We start from the raw sequence: 18,076 nt of genomic DNA on the forward strand, positions 1-18,076 counted from the left end.
AAAAAAAAGAAGTATATGAACCTCAGTAAAACCAGAATTCAGAAGCAAAACAATGAGTACTTTTTAACAGTTCACTGAAATCATCAACCTTCCATCCAACAAAAAAGACTCAAACTACTTGAGAAGAACTAAAGTTCAAAAACTATTAATAATTTGATTATGGGGCAGACTATATGTGGGGAAAAGGACTTACAGTCTTTCCAGACCCTGTCTGAGCACAAGCCATCAAATCTCGTCCTGCTAATATAATAGGAATACTGTATTTTTGCACAGGAGTAAGCTTAGTATAACCAGCTTTAGCAATGTTGTTATTCAGTGTCTGACAGAGATTAGCTTCCTCAAAAGTCTAAAAGAAATGGGAAAGGGTATGATTAAATTCCATATATCATATGCAGATCATTCCATAAACATATTTCATTTGTATAGTCTCAAGCTTTTGTTAACTCCACTTTATATACTAAAATTACTTTACCAATATGCCCCCACTCAAAAATACTATCTACAGCCTGTATATTATTACTTGATGGAATTAAAGAGTATTCTCTATAGACACTAGTTCTAAGGACATTTTTTCCCGGTCCCTTAAAACCTGTAAAACAGAAATATCTTGATCAGTAACAATGGCTCATTAACAACAGGGGACTACAGGGACCCCCCTACTCTTTAGAATATCATTCTCCTAAGACAGATTTCTCATATACTTAAGCAGCAGAAATCTTCAATCCCTAGGAAAAATATCCTTTTTAGTAAGTTTAAATGAAGTTCTCATCCTAGTTTGGGAATGTGGGGATGAAATTTAATACTCTTTCAACATAGCCATTAATTCTACAAGTAGTATAAAGTAGATAAGGTTCTCAATTTCTGACCTAAAACATTATATGCTAAAAATGAAACTTTTGTATTCTGCAGAAATGTACCATATATGTTACAAACAAATTATGTTATATAGTCAATACAGAAATAATTATTACACTAACCAGAATTGCTGGTGGTGCATCATGTCCAGATACTTCTACAAGAATAGTATCATATTTGTCAAAGTTTATGCCTGTCTGATAATGTGCAAAGATGGAGTCCTCATCCTCAGGTGGAGGAGGTGGTATGTAGGTCACCTTTGGTCCTTAGAATTCAAATAAAAGATAGAGCTTACATTACAAGGACCAAAAGAAGAGTAACAGGGAAAACAAAAACTGAAAATCAAATTTTAAATACTGAAGAACTTCCCACTGTTTACCATCAAAATTCACTTCAAATTAAAAAAAAAATGTAACTCTGCTCTTACTTTTCATTTTTTTAAAATGCAACAGATGTTCATGTGGCTCACATAAAAATTATTATACCTTGAGTATCACCACTTTCTCCTCCTTCAGCTTCTGACTTCCAAGAATCTTAAAGGGAATCAAACCCAAAAAAGAGATAAAACTTTTTTTTTAATTTAGAGGTGAAAGAGCTTTCACTGTAAAAATCAAACACCTTATCTAAAGTAAAACTTACTTTTTCCAGAGCCTGTTATTACTTCTTCATTTAAACCTTTGTAACCACCTAATAAAAGAAATTCACACTGACAATTAGTCAAGATACAAGGTTATGCACATCTTTATTTTCACTGCTTGTCTTCAAAGAGAACAAGTTCTAAAAATGGACAGACATCTTTAAAGTCCTTCATACAAATAAGACAATTAAGAGAAATAGAATCTTTAACAACTTTAAGTTTAATATTAAAAATGTTCATTTTATGCAGATGATACTGACTTATGTTATCAGTTTTTGTTTAAGCTACTCAGTCCCTTTCATAGTTCCTATATTTCTGAGCAAAGGAATGTATTTTCTTTTCTTTCTTTTTTTTTTTTAAGGAATGTAGTTTCTAAAATGAACTAAAAGTCCATCTGTATGGGGGAATCCCCACTACTATTCCCAAGCTGTGTGATTGAGCAGGACTCAGAATATAGTCATACTCACAGCTAGGATTTATTACAGTGAAAGGACAGGAAGCATCAGCAAAGGGAAAAAGGTGCATGGGGCAAAGTCCGAAGATAACCAGATAAGAGCTTCCAAGAGTCCTCTCCCATTGGTGTCACAAAGAATACACTTAACTACCTAGCAACAAGTTGTGAAAACATGTTGGAAATGTTGCCTACCAGAGAAGTTCTTTAGGGACTCAGTACCCATGGTTTTTATTAGAGGCTGAAAATGGAGCCACCACTTTCTGCCTGGTACATACCAATATTCCAGTCTCCAGAAAGAAAAGCTGGTATTAAAACTACATTGTTGTAAAAATACTCCAGGCACACTAAGCCATTCTTAAACTAGTTAGGGTGGTGAGAACCCTCCTCAAATACAATTTCCCAGATGCCAGGAAAAAAACAACCTTGTAAGAAGGACATTCAAAGAGTAGAAGTCAGGCCTGTCATGTTAACTATTTCCCATACACTAACTTCATGGTTTTAAATAACTAGTCCTCTATCGTGCCACTTTCCAGTATTATCACAAAAAAGAATAAGGACTGCATTAGATTTGAAAATCTAACTAGATACATTATCACATGTAAACTCTTTCTTGTCCTGAACATCCACAGATCTTTAAATCCTTTACCCAACAAGATTTGAGCATTTGTAGATATGACCATTAATAACTTCTTTGTGAAGAATCTAAGAATCAAGGTGGGAAACAGAGGTAGTTCAAGGGAGTCGTCTCTTTGAATGCTCTCAGACTACTAATAATCACTTTGGATTTTTCAGAGACATCTAATAAATTTTATTATTTTCCTAGTCCAGAAAGCATTTTAACTTTTATATTACAACATTTAAATATTATAACTCTGGGGGCGCCTGGGTGGCTCAGTGGGTTAAGCCGCTGCCTTCGGCTCAGGTCATGATCTCAGGGTCCTGGGATCGAGTCCCGCATCGGGCTCTCTGCTCAGCAGGGAGCCTGCTTCCCTCTCTCTCTCTCTGCCTGCCTCTCTGCCTACTTGTGATCTCTCTCTGTCAAGTAAATAAATAAAATCTTTAAAAAAAAAATATTATAACTCTGAAAAAATTTTTCATAGTACAAAATCATGTATACTGAACTTTCTTTATGCCTTATACCAAATCAAATTAACTATCTCATAAGAAAAAAACATATTGTTTTAATATAAGAACACAAACATACAAACATATTTCAATCTTCAACATCTGCACAGGTTCCTATTTTACGGTGATATGATTTATTAAACCATTATTTATTGATGAATTTTGGTTGCTTTTCAGTTTTTATTTATTATAAATGAAGCTTCAGTGAACACTCTTGTGCATACATTGAGCAAATACATCTATGGTATATAATCCCTATAATGGAACTGTTACACGAGGAGTATTAAATAATACTCCAAAACAGGCTGAGCATATGTCCACTCCTCAAAATGTGTTAAAGCAGTAACAGTCACCAAATCTTTAACTTCAAAAATTAAATTAGGTTTACTATAACGTTAACCATTTATAGGTAAACCAAGTAAGAACTCACCTCGTCCACTTCCACTGCCACTTCTGCTTTGGTAAGTGTCACCATTACCTGTAATGCATTTTTTTTAAACAGATTATTTAGAGAAAACATAGTTCACCTTTTTTTTAAACACAGCTCTCCTCTTTGAACACATAAACCAAATAGCTATTTCTATTCAAATATTGAGTGTTACGGATTCCTGGTCCCTTCATCCATCCATCTCTTAATTCTACATTTAATTTAAATCTTTTCCTTATTTGAACATTTTGTTTAAAGACTTTTCCTTTCTTTAAAAGAGTTTTAGATTTACAGAAAAATTGAAGGAACAGAAATTTCCCATATACTGCCTCCTGCCCCACATTTGAACAGCCTCCCCCATTATCAATCCCCCCCACCAGTGTAGCACTCTTCTTACAACTGATGAACCTAAGCTGACATGGCATAATCGAAGTTTACATGAGGGTTCACTCTTGGTGTTGTACATTCTATGGGTTTAAACAAATACAAAATTACATGTATCCACCATTAATGTATCACACAAAGTATTTTCACTGTCCTAAAAAAAAAAAAAAATGCTCCATGCTATTCATCCCTCCTCCCCCAACCACAGGAAACCACTATCTTTTTACCCTTTTCCAGAATTGTTCCTTTTCGAGAATGTCATACAGTTGGAAATTATACAGTGTGTAGCCTATTCAGATTGGCTTCTTTCATTTAGTAATATGCATTTGGGGTTCCTCATCTTTTCATAGATGGATAGCCATTTCCTTTTGTTATTCAATAATATTCTATTGTCTGGATGTACCAGTTTATCCACATTTGCACATTTTTAGCAAAAATTGGGCTTTTTAAAAAATTTTCTCTTCAAATCCCCTAACTCAGGTTCCCTTTGAAATCACTAGAACTTCATTTTCCTTCCTCCAATTAAAGGTATAATTTACACCTCAAATTAACTGGTAGATAAGAGAGAAAAATTAATTCACAGTGTACAAATTTTCTAAGGAAGGCAAAGCTGCACATGTATTTTTGTCTGCAGATCTACGAAGCAGACAAAATGACGAGCTAACCTACTATACTCGAATGTATCTATTAGGTTACTAACTGTAGAGCTAAAAGCATATATGAATTGTTAACATTCAATAAGAAATTCTATTTCTGGGGCACCTGGATGGCTTAGTTGGTTAAGTGTCTGCCTTCCTCTTAGGTCATGATCCTAGGGTTCTGGGATCCAGCCCCACAACAGGCTCTTGGCTCAGTAGGGAGTCTGCATCTCCCTGTGCCCCTCCCCCCAGCTCATGCTCACACTCTCTCTCTTGCTCTCTGACATAAATAAATCTTTGGAAGGAAAGAGGGAAGGAAGGGAGGGAGGGAAAGAAAGAGAAACAGAAGGGGAAAGAGGAAAAGAAAGAGAGAGAAAGGAAGGAAGGAATTAAGAAATTAATTCTAGGGGCGTCTGGGTGGCTCAGTGGGTTAAAGCCTCTGCCCTCAGCTTAGGTCATGATCCCAGGGTTCTGGGATCGAGCCCCACATTGGGCTCTCTGCTCAGCGAGGAGCCTGTTTCCCTTCCTCTCTCTCTGTCTACTTGTGATCTCTGTCAAATAAATAAATAAAATCTTTAAAAAAAAAAAGAAATTAATTCTATTTCTCACCTGCGCCACTTAATGCTGGTCTTCTAGAACCAAAAATGCCACCAGTGCACTGTGTTCCCTCATCTTGTTCATATTCACTATCTATATTTATACATAATAAAATGAGATTGTTACTTTGAAGAAGTTGTAAAACCATACAGTACAGAGAAGAAAATAAAGTCACAGTGACAATAGTTAAAGATGTGAGGCAAAATAGTTTAAATTTTAAAGGAATCACAATGAGCTTTTTTCAAAGTACCATACAAAAGATTTCTCCACAAATTATTTCCTTCAATTATAATTACTTTCTCAAAGTCTTTATTTTATTAAAATTATTTCATTAAAGCAGTTAGGGCCAATGCTATGTTAAAATATCATATAAGCAAAAGTTAAAAAACCTCCAAAAACTAAACGGTTACTGCTCCAGAAACTTCACATCGCATGATCTCATTAATTATTCTCCAGAATAGGACACCCCCTTGCTCCCACTATTGCCAGATCAAACCTTCTAAGTCCTGAACAACAACCCCTAGGCCCCTACACTTTTTAAAAAGTAATAATTCACTGATCTCCTACACATCTATTAAATCATTATTACAAATTTAATTTTAACTTCCAAAACCACTAATCTATCCTCCTCCATTAAGAGGCAAATGCAATCCAACAGTGACTTCTGAAGTCAATACCCCTAGCTCCGAGAAATGATGGCTGGAGTAATTTAAAGTAGAAAGCCACATTAGTGAAAGAAGGTATATTGGGGGGGGGGGCGGTGGTAGAACCTTAGAGAAGGCCACCTCTTTCTAAGGCTGGCTGTCATTATCAAGGCCCTAAAACACTTGGAAATAGTAAATAAGATTAAAGAGCTGAGTCACACAAATTTCTAGAAAGATCATATATTCTAACTAACAAGTATGCAATTAGATATGTGTCTCAAAAATAATGTTATATACAATGTAGATGATTATGTACCAGTAACTCTGCTAAGCTATTCTCATATAATCCTCTCAACAACCTTATATGTTATATATGAAGGAAATGATGAAAAATAAAACCTAACAGATAAAGCACACCATTTGCAATTCACTACTAACTTGGACTTCCTAGACCAAATCCTCCACGGCAACCTCGGAAACTACCTCTTCCACCTCTTCTGGATGACCCTGAAGATTCTGAATCATTTCCATCTTGATAGCCTATAATATTAAAACATACACACAAGAACAATACAAAACAACAAAAACAAAAAATTGGAGAAATGGCCAAATTTAAGTCTTGCATAATTCAATGACTTCAAATATTTTAAGGCATTAACAGTTAGTAAAAACAAATGCCACATTTTACCTATAAATGTTCAACTTTACTAATATAAACAAACATAGCTATAATTTAAAAAAAAACACTGCTTGCTTTGAGAATCAAAACTCTTCAGGTGCTGGCTGGCTTAGCTGGTAGAATACATGACTCTTGGTCTCAGGGTCTTGAGCTCAAGACCATGTTGGCAGCACAGTTTATTTAAAAAAAAAACAAAAAACTAAAAATGACTAAAAGAAAAAAGTGTCACTTGTAAAACAATGAAAGTTGCCACAACTGCATCAATGGCAAGATTTCTACAATGCAGAGAAGGATTAGATAAATTTAGGGTTATATTTGTTCCTTACAGAAAATAGTAGAACATCTTACTCAAAGCACAGACATACAGGCATATATAAAGTCTGATTTCCTGCTATAAATAGTGTATTAATTCAACTGAATACCAAAAATCAGTATTAACAGTACTAGTAAAATTTGACCCCCCTAGAGCAGAATGAGAACAGTTCAAAACCAAAATGTCAACTGGGCTGAAAATAAAGAAAGTGATATTTACTTTATGAACTTGCCACTATTTACAACCAAAGAAACTGACCAATAAAGGTAAAAATTCTCCATATGTTTCTTGATATTGAATAGATGTGTTTTCAAAACCTATTTATAAAATAGGACAGACTTAATTCAAGGTAGATTCAGAGTTATACATCTACTACCTAAAACTTACAGATCCTCAATCTGGCAATAATCTACCAATAATTATACTTACATTTCAATTACAAATTATTTATTTGTGCCCCTTTATCTTGGAATAAGCCTTGTTGGAGTTTCTCTCTTTTCAAGAAACAGTTTATCTTTTTGATATGTTTCTTTTTAAGGTATGTTACTTTGATGTATGCACATGAATAAATAAAATATATAAAACATATATACAAGTTTAAAATACAATAAAATGAAAACATATGGACCCACAATACCCAACTTAAAACTAGGAATGTTCCCAAAACCTCTGGAGCCCCAGCCCCTAGATAGTCTTTTGCCATGTAAATTCCACCCCCACCTTTCCCAACCAATATCCTGAATTGTTTTTCATTTCCTTGCTCTTATTTTAATTTTACCAACTATGTACATAACTTTCTGCAATGTATTTAGTTTTGTCCTTGAGCTTTACATAACAATCACATAGAATATATTCTCTGTCTTGCTTCTTTAATCCACCTTTGTTTCTGTTGATGTGTGAAAATGTACTTGACTTTTACTGATGAATAACATTCCATTGTATGTTTCATTTATGTCTATTATCTAACTCCCTTCTACTGAGTTTTTAATTAAGCTGAACATTGAGCTCACTAATTTCTTTTCTACTCTATATATTTAAGACTGTAAACTTTCCTCAAAAAGTTGGCTGCCTTAGCTGTATCCCTTAAGTTTTCATGTTTTTATTGTCTATTCAATTCTAAATACTTTATTATTGCCATATAAATTTTAATTCATAAATTGATAAATTCACAGTTCCCAAATCACAAGGGTTAGGCTCTTCATTACAGATTTCTACTTTCATGAAACTTTAACAAGAGCACAGAGTTTGTAATAAATTCTATGGTATATTTTGGGACTTCCTTTTGGCCTTAATAGATGGTAAAATTGTATTTTTTATATGCTGTAAAAGAATGTGTAATTTATAATATGGGCCATTATTATTCCCAACAAATTTCAAATCAAGCTTAGTAATTGGTATTCAAAACTTCTATAGTTACCATATTCTTAATCATCTCTGGTCTGCTCATTTTTTTCTAAAGATTTTATTTCTTTATTTAACAGAGAGAGAGAGATCACAAGTAGGCGGGGCGGGGGGGTGGGAAAGCAGGCTCCCTTCTGAGCAGAGAGCCCAATGCGGGGCTCGATCCCAGGACTCTGAGATCATGACCTGAGCCAAAGGCAGAGGCCTAACCCACTGAGCCACCCAGGCTCCCCTGGTCTGTTCATTCTATCAGTTCTAAGGGGAAATTCGGGGGGGGGGGGGCACCTAAGTAGCTTAGTGGTTAAGCTCCTGCCTTCAGCTCAGGTCATGACCTCAGGGTCCTGAGATAGACAGCACCCCATGTGGGGCTCCCTGCTCAGCGTGGAGCCTGCTTCTCTCTCTCCTTCTGCCCCAGCCCCTGCTCATGCTGTCTCAAATAAAATCTTGAAAAAAAAATCTTATGATTAATGGTTTAACTAGAACTTGCAAATTTTTCCATATAATTATATCTACTCTTGTTTTATATAGTTAAGAATATTGTTAGATTTTCAAACCATGTTCCAAACTGTAATATCTTCTCAGTGAACATGACTTTTATCATTAATTTTTTTTTATTCCTAATATATCTACTTTAGGATCTGTTTTGTCTCTTAAACTTCTACTGGGGTTAGTATTGGACTGACATTTTTTCTCTTTGTTTTCAACTACACATTGATACAAGTTTACTGTCAATATATATTATGATTACTAATGTATCAATTCCTACTTCTGTCATCCTATTTTGTGTTTTACCTTCCCTCAAATTTTTTTCAATGTTTTTTTGTTTTCCTTTCTGTCCTATTGATTTCCTAAACACTGCATTCTGTGCTTTTACTGATATTCTTCAATTTCAGCTCACGCTGAAATATTTAAGAAATATTTATCTTCAACCTTGTCTCCTTCCTCAAAGACCCAGCCTTCTACCCTATTGGATTTCCTCCATTGGCTAAGTTATACATTATATCTTTTTTCTTATTATGCTTCAATGTTACCATTTTTAAGAAATTCTGAAATTAGGTTCAATCTGTTCTCTTTCCTACTGAACTAACAAAAAACTTAAGTCTTTTCATTTGCTAGTATTTTAGTTCTTTCTTATTTCTAAAACCCCTAAATTAATGACATTACTACTATCTTCTAAAATACTTATTTAGGTTTACCTATATGTTTACCAATTTAAAAATGTGTATTTATTTAGTTATGCTCATCATTGCTTCCTACATCTTTCTTGTTGCATTCAGTTTCCTTCTTCTTAATATACATAATTCAGCAGTTCTTTCCTCAGTGGCCTGACAGTACTCAACACCATATCTATCTGAATGGTGTTATTTCTCTGACACCTAAATTATCCTATAGTAGTTTTGATTCAGAACTATTCTCCATCAGGATTCTATATTCTACTCTATTATGTTCTCTATCTTTATTGAAAAATAAAAAAGTTCTGCTGTCAATCTTTTGTTCTTTTATAGATTTTCCTCTTTTAGCTCTAAATATTTTTATCTTCATAATTCTGCAATGTCAATACCCATATAAGACTGAATTTTTTTAATCTGCTCAAGGTTCTTGTGCTCTCTTAACTCTGGAAAAGTTTCTCAACTATTCTCTGAATAGTTTTCTTTTCCCTCCCTCTCCTCCTCCCATTTTCTCTGTTCTCGACTCAGGAGATATTAAACATATGTTGGAATAACAGAGCTTCTAATTCTATCTTCCATAACTGTCAAACTGTTTCATGTTTTCCATTCCCAAATTTAGAGAATTTCCTCAGATCTATCTTTGGATTCACTAATTCCACTCATCTTTGTTTAATCTGTTTAATCGATTCATTATGCTTTTAATCACTACTGCTTTCTGTAAATTCAATTTGGTTCCTTTTCAAAACTAGCTTCTCTAGTGAGCAAATGACTACAAAATGACTCAGTACCTCCGGTATCTACAGCTTAGTAATTCCATACGCAGGAGAAACACAAACATTTAAGTGAACATGCTCTTTTTTTCCCATAGCTCATGCCAATTTCTAGTTATATAAGGAGCATAATAACTGGAAGTCAAAAGATCATGGAAGTTATACAGAAATAGAAGTCTGAATGATTTTCTTCTTAGAAGGTAGGGACAGAAACTCTACATATCCTACATGGTGTTAAAAATAATTTGTTTTTAAATAAATAGGTTAAAAGGTTAAGTAAAACACTATGAAAGTTAAAATGAATGAACTAGAACTGTACTTTCAATATATAAATCTTAAAAACATGGGGAAAAAAAGTCACAAAAAAGGGGAGGGAGAGGGATGTGCCTGGCTGGCTGAGTCAGTAGAGCATGCAACTCTTGACCTCAGAGTTTTAAGTCTAAGCCCCCCAATTGGTGTAGAGATTACTTAAAAATAAAATCTTTTTTTAAAAAATCACAAAAAGATAGGTATAATAAACTTTTATAAAAGTATGAATAAGAACGCTAACACACCAATGTTTAAAAAAGTTACCTCTGGGGGAAAAGGATATATAAAACACAAAAGAAAGATGGGTCCTCTAACTACTATGTAATTTTTTTCTATATTTGAAGTATACATGAAAAAATGTTCCTGTTCAATTCAGGTAGTGGTATACAAGTGTTTGTAATAGAATATTCTGTGCTTTTCTGAGTTCTTGAAATATTTCAGAATTTACCACTTTAAGTGTCACTTTTCATAAAATAACACTAATATATTTTTAAAGGTGACATTAGTCCTTCCATGAATTCTGCATTTCATAAGGGACAGCTGACAATCTCTTGCAGCTTTTAAAGATGTCTGCTAACAATCTTCAGAAAGGAGTAAGTTTATAAATCACTTAAACTTTGTGTAAAAGAAACATGAACATCTTTTCTTCATTTAAAAAAGTACTTACCATAAATTTAGCGAGGTCACTCAACTTTCAATATATAAAATCAATTGTATTTCTATATACTAGCAAACAAAATGAAAATTTTTAAATGATATGGATCACTGACAGCGAAAATGGCAAAGCAAGAAACTCCAAATTCTGCTACTCCAAAAAAAATGCACAAAAATTGTCAGAATTAACATTTTCTAAAATGAAAATTAATCAAACTTGTGGTAACCCAGAGAATTTTTTTTTAACCCAGAGAAGAGTGAACTCAGTGGCATATTTCAACTTACTTCAGTCCCATCTCCTGGCAATTCCACTTCTAGGCATATATTCAAAAGATGCAAAGACAAGGACTCAAACAGATAAATACATATGAATGTTCATAGAAGCATTATTCACAATAGCCAAAGTAAGTAAAAACCCAAATGTTCATCAATAGATGAATGGATAAAATGTGGTATTATATATACAATGGATTCAGCCATAAAAGAAATGTACTTTGTTCAGACACACGCTACAACATGAATGAACACTGAAACCATTATGGTAAGTGAATTAAGGCAGACACAAAAGGGTCAATGTTGTATGATTCCACTTGACTGAAATATCTAGAATAGAGGCAAATTCAAAGAGAATATAGAACAGAGTTTACCAGGAACTCAGGGGGAGAAGATAAGGAGACGTACTATATAATGGATATAGATTTCTGCTTTCAATTTTGGAAATGGAAAGTGGTGACAATTGCATAATACAGTAAATGTACTTAACGTCACTTAATTATATACTTAAATGTAATTAAAATGGCAAATTTTATGTCATAGTTATTTTGTCACAAAAAAAGAGTAGAAAGTTTCTCAAATTTGATGAAAAATATCACACATCCAAGAATCTTAACCAACTCCCAGCAGGACAAATTTAAAGAGATTTACACCTCTACCCTATCAATAATAAAACAAGAACAAATGGTGCTAGGACTAGATATTCACATGCAAAAGAATTATATTGGGGCCCTCCCTCACACCAGATATAAAAATGAACTCAGAACGGATCAAAAAGCAGAATAAAATTATTAGAAGGAAACAGGTGAACATCTGCATGGCTTTTAATAGGCAAAAATTTTCTAGATATGACACCAAAAGCACAATCAAGAAATGAAAAAACAGATAAACCAGACAGCAACAAAATTTTAAAAATTCTGTGCTTCAGAGGACTCCATCAAGAAAATAAAAAGGTAATACAAAGAAAAGATAATATATCTGCAAATTGTCTATCCAATAGCACATGTACCAAGACATGGAGAATTCTTTAAACAATAAAAAGACACTGCAGTTTTTTAAATAAGCCAATGATTTATATAGATCTTTCTCCAAAAAAAGATAAACAAATAGCCAACACACATAACGTAACATAACAGCCATCAGGAAACCCAAAACAACAATGAGGTACCATTTTACACCCACAAGGGTCACAACCACCAAGACGACACACAATAACAAAGATTGGTAAAGATACAGAGAAACCAGAACACTCATGCACTGCTGGAAGGAAGATAAATTGGTGCAGTTGCTGTGGAAAACAATTTGGCAGTTTTACTCATAGGTATATGCACCAGAAAAATTAAAACATATGTTCACTTAAAACTTATATGCAAAGGTTGATAGCAGTATTAGTCATAATATCCCAAAAGTAGAAACAACCCAATAATCAACTGATGAACAAACAAAATGTGATATAGTTACACAGTGAAATATTACTCAGCCATTACAAATAATTAAGTACCATCACATGCTACAACATGGTCAAACTGCAAGATCATCCTAAGTGAAAGAACACACAAAAGACCACATATTACATAATTCCATTTATATGAGGTGTCCAGAATCAGCAAATCTATAGCTACAGAAAGTCGATTAATGGTTGCCAAAGGATGGAGATAAGAAAGAAATGGGTTTTGGCAGGGAAGAGATAAAGAAAATATTCAGGAATTAAATAGTGATGATGGGCACACAATACAGTGAATATATTTAAAACTACTCAAGTACACACTCAAAAGTGGTGAAATCTATGTTGTATGGAGCATTAGATAAACAAAAAAACATATGCAAGGGTGCCTGGGTGGCTCAGTCGTTAAGTGTCTGCCTTCAGCTCAGGTCATGATCCCAGAGTCCTGGGATCGAGCCCCACATTGGGCTCTCTCTGCTCAGTGGGAACCCTGCTTCTCCCATTCCCTCTTCCTGCATCTCTGCCTATTTGTGATCTCTCTCTCTGTCAAATAAGTAAATAAAATCTTTTAAAAAATGCATCACAAAATATCAAATACAAAAAACCCCAAAGTATCAAATGCTAATGTAAATAAAGATGTGTAATGACTCTCCAGTGAAAACTGCAAAACATAGCTAGGAAAAACTAAAGACCTACTTAAACAGGGATATTCATGGACTGAAAGGCTCAATATTGTAAAAATGGTCATTCTCCTCAAAATAAATGGAATCCCCAAAATATGCCATTAGATTTTTTCCAAGAAATCGATCAACCAATTCTAAAAATCACATGCAAATGCAAAGAACTAAGAACAACCAAGGTAATACTAAAGAACAATAAACTTGGAAGACTTACACTACCAGATATTAGGATCTATTATGAAATTGCAGTAATTAGGCTATATAGCAAAGGTGCAAAAGTATAGAAACTGACCAATGGAAAGGAACCATGTCCCGGGACAGTTCCATACACACACTGTCACCTGTTTAGGACAAAGAAGGCCTGGTAGGACTGGAAAATTCTTTCAGTAATTGGTAAGGGATGAACTGGATACCCTTATAGGGAAAAAATGTACCATGATCCCTATCTTACGCCATATACAAAAAAAAAAAAAAAAAAGCCCAGATGAATTACAATATGAAAGTGCACACTAAAAAGATAAAATTTTAAAGGAAAAATATAAGAGTTTATCTTCATGACTTTATCCAGGAGTTACTTTTACTATTCTTGCAAATTTTCTGTAAGTTTTAAATCATTCACCAATGAAAAGGTAAAAATAGACACCCAATAGAAAAGATGGCAAAGGAATGGAATCAGCACTATACAAGATGATGAACAAATATCCAGTAAACTTATAAAGCACTGGACGTGTCATTAGTCCATCAAGGAAAGGCATATTAAAACCACAATAAGATAGACCACCACACACTCAGCAGAATGTTTAAACTCAAAAAGAAAATACCAGATGTTGGTGAGGATATAGGAGTTATACCTTAGTATATATATCTTGAAAACATTTCACAAGAGCTATTAAAGCAAAAAATATACAAAATCTATGAGGCATCAATTCTACTTCAGAATATATATCGATAGCACCAAAGAATGTCCACAGCAGCAGCTTCAAAATAGCCTAAAGCTGGAAGACACCCAAAGAACATCATTAGCATTAAGAGTAGAACCAGAGAGTCTATACAAGCAAAGGTAATAATCTACAACTGCAACCAACATTATGAATGCATCTCACAAACACATTTAACAGAAGATGGACACAAAAGAGTATATTGCATGATTCCATTTATATCGAGTACAAAAAGAAAATTAACCTATGCTGCTAAAAGTCAGATTAGAAGTTAACCATGGGATGGGAGGGTTATCAGCAAAAGAAAATGAGCATAAAAGGGGCTTCTAGAGGTGCCAATAATTTCTATTTCTTGATCTGAATGCTTGTGAACACAATAAACCCAGGTGTGTTCAGTTAGTGAAAAATCACTGAGCTATACAGGTACAACATATGCACATGTCTGGCGCTATATTAAATTACATTTCAATATAAACTTAAATATGCTTATATTTATGCACATATATCTGTTATTGACCACCATGTGCAAATTTCCTATCTTCAAATGTATGCAACTAAAGAGAATAGCAATTAGGGATCTGCAAAAATGACTCTTTCCCTGCTAGTCACCCTATATTAGTAAATAAGCCAGGATCAAGCACATAGAGCTGCAACTGGCTTTTGACTGCCTCACTTAAGTACAAATTAGATTAATTTAATGAAAATACTGAGGAAGATATTCACTGTTCTGCAGAAAACAACCAAAAATTTAAAACTAAGAGCAATGTTTTAAGAACATTAGTGCTAAAAATTGCTTATTAAGCATGGGGAGCAATTCTAAAGGATGAGTCTGGCTTTTTCTTATAGCTAAATTTCCTCCCCATCATTACATGTCCCCCTGCAATTGTCGTTAAAAAAACCAAAAACTTCAATTTATGAGACAAATAGCAAAACCTCCTTCACCACCAAATTCCTCCCCACCTCGCAGCCTTAACAATGTTATAACGAAGTCCCCACAAGTCCTAGTTGCACTAGGAAGCGCCTGGTATTCAATGGGCTAACTTTCTAATGGGTCAAAGAAAATGATGTTCCCAAGTCACAGTAAAAACACTGATGTATCTGATTATCATATAGTTCCTACGAATAAACTCTTATAAGCAGATTTGCACATTGTTAACAATTTTATAAGTACACTATGTTTTTTGTGGGTTTTAATGTCGCTATTTTAACATGTCTACCCATACGTTATCAAGAATTAAGTATGGTAATGCTTATACCACCTTATCTCAACTTTATTAGAGGCAGGATTAGCACAGAATGGTTAGAGCACTGCCAGACCTGAACAAAAAGTAATCTACAATTTCTTCACTCTCCCACATATCCAAATATTCTATTCAGAGACAAAGACATCCCAGTTCATAGATATTGTGACTGACCAGAACTCACAGTCCCTATTCTGTACTTCATAGCACATTCTGGAGATCTTCAGGGGAAAAAAAATCCAGTGACATTAGAAAGCGTAAGTACAAAGCATTCCAAAATGTGGTCCTTACCGCCTCTCTTGGAAAACCCTCTGCTCCGTGTTTGATTCTCTTCACAGTCGTTATTAGATTCTTGAATAAAAATTTAACATGTGAATAGTATCTAAATAATTAACTTTAAAGTTGTAATATCTAAAGAATAGCACTATCACAGGATAAAATAGTGAGAAAAATGAGTATTTTTAAGTTAAAATATGGACATTTTAAGTCTTCAAATAATTTTAGCAGCAGAAATATACAGACATTATTCAGTCAAATCCCTATACAAATCATTTAACATGCCTAAATGTTCAGTCAAATCCCTATACAAATCATTTAACATACCTAAATGTTCAATGTTAACTATTAAAGTAGTCAAGTAGAAATAAATGTAGGCCATCAGCCACTAGAAATACATGACTATTCTTTTTATAATACTGTCAATATTGCTGTAATTTGCCTTTCTTACTGTATCTCAAACATTAGTGGGTTTTTTAAACATATGCAAATTTTTCACCCATCATCCTAATGAAACAATTGGGGGATATCTTGGCTTTTCTGTTTTTTTTTTTTTTCAAAGATTTTTATTTATTTATTTGACAGACAGAGATCACAAGTAGGCAGAGAGAGAGAGGAGGAAGCAGGCTCCCCGCCGAGCAGAGAGTCTGACACGGGGCCGATCCCGAGACCATGGTCCGAGACCATGACCCGAGCCGAAGGCAGAGGCTCCAACCCACTGAGCCACCCAGGCGCCCCGGCTTTTCTGTTTTTAAGGATATTATCAAGTAACATCATCAGTTTCTCAACGGTGGAATGCGAATCACTACACTGAAGCCTGCCTAAGAATTAGCTGGAAGGTTTGTTAAAAATAAATTCCTAGAAAAAAAATTACATCAACCAATCAATCCATCCCTAGAATCCACCCCCAGAGATCCAGAGATGTTTATCTTGAAAGTATAGAGAGCAACAAATGAATAATTTTTCAAAATTTAAAAATGTTACTAATATGACTTGAAGTAATAACTTCCAGCTTTCTAGAAGATTCCAACAAAGCCACATTTGGGAAATACAGAAATGATTTCAAGAGACCTTTGTACATGTCATTAAACGTTTAAAATTTGAGAACTTTAAGTCATAGTAATGAAATCAAGTGGCTAGACTGCTTAAAAGCTATGAGTTAAGTTCCTGTGCAAAAGTACTAACCTATTTAGCAACTAACCCAGAGCTCTAATCCAGGCTCCTACTTGAAATGAAGTCAACAACTACCAAATATTCCTAAAGATTCATTTAATATCAAGAAACTTTCTGGGAAGCAGGATTTAATACTACAAGTGAGCTTAATAGGAAGGAAAGAATTTTGAAAAGAAAGTTGGCCAGCCCTGGAATAATGAGGACAATTAACATTTATTGCTTTATGTAAGAAAAAGCTATAAATTAAGAGGTCTTCCATTAACTTTGTCCAGTTATTCCCCTAAAACAAACCTATATTTTGACCACACTGGGAATTAAAATAGCCTAATGATATTTGGGAGAAGTTGGGTGATAAGTACAGCTACATTTGGAGAGGGGCGACGGAAACCCTCTGTACTATTTTTCCATTTTTTAACTTGTAATGAGTCTTATACTATTTCAAGATATAGTTATTAAAAAAAATCTGTAGAGTTAGGAAATAAAGCCAAGCACCAACAAAAAAGAGATATTATCCAAAGATTAGCTACAACCATATTATATTATTACATAAAAATTAATTACAGAAAGTATGTAAAATATATATAACATGTATGAAGTATAAATATTTAAAAACATAAACATAATATGATACATTAATTGAATATGTTAAACATATCGTAATAAATATATTAGATATCTAATATATATTCATATAAATATATTACATGAAATTATTAATAATGAATAGTGATAACACATAGAATTCAGTATGGTCTAGCACTGTTCTAAATGAGTAATATGTACTGACTTCTTAAATTTTCACAAAAACCTTGTGAAGAGGGCATTATCCTCTTTTATAAATAGAAAAAATGAAATACAGATGTTAAATAAGCTTTTTCAAGATAATACAACTGAGAAGAGGAGACTCTGGGTCTCAAATCTAGGGTGTCCAAATTCAAAATGAATGGTCCTTATCACTAACTATACCAGATGGAGGAAACTAGACTGCAGGGAAA

At 33.9% G+C, this 18,076-nt stretch overlaps 1 protein-coding gene across 5 annotated transcripts in view; it reads right to left on the reverse strand.

The window, feature by feature from the left end:
- Nucleotides 1-18,076, reverse strand: part of DDX4 (DEAD-box helicase 4) — a gene marked incomplete at both ends in the record, with an annotated part of 72,314 nt that overhangs the window by 18,756 nt on the left and 35,482 nt on the right. For 3 of the 5 annotated variants that reach the window (XM_080804598.1, XM_080804596.1, XM_080804595.1), the window contains 8 exons: nucleotides 194-346; nucleotides 978-1,120; nucleotides 1,341-1,388; nucleotides 1,495-1,542; nucleotides 3,502-3,549; nucleotides 5,130-5,206; nucleotides 6,196-6,301; nucleotides 15,924-15,983. In XM_080804598.1, coding sequence (XP_080660724.1) covers nucleotides 194-346; nucleotides 978-1,120; nucleotides 1,341-1,388; nucleotides 1,495-1,542; nucleotides 3,502-3,549; nucleotides 5,130-5,206; nucleotides 6,196-6,301; nucleotides 15,924-15,983 — 683 coding nt within the window. Of the gene's footprint in view, nucleotides 1-193; nucleotides 347-977; nucleotides 1,121-1,340; nucleotides 1,389-1,494; nucleotides 1,543-3,501; nucleotides 3,550-5,129; nucleotides 5,211-6,195; nucleotides 6,302-15,923; nucleotides 15,984-18,076 lie in introns of all 5 variants that reach the window. The other 2 variants (XM_080804597.1, XM_080804599.1) reach the window with 2 other exon arrangements.

This window comes from Martes martes, assembly GCF_963455335.1.
Source record: "Martes martes genome assembly, chromosome: 5".
Classification (NCBI taxonomy): Eukaryota; Metazoa; Chordata; class Mammalia; order Carnivora; family Mustelidae; genus Martes; species Martes martes.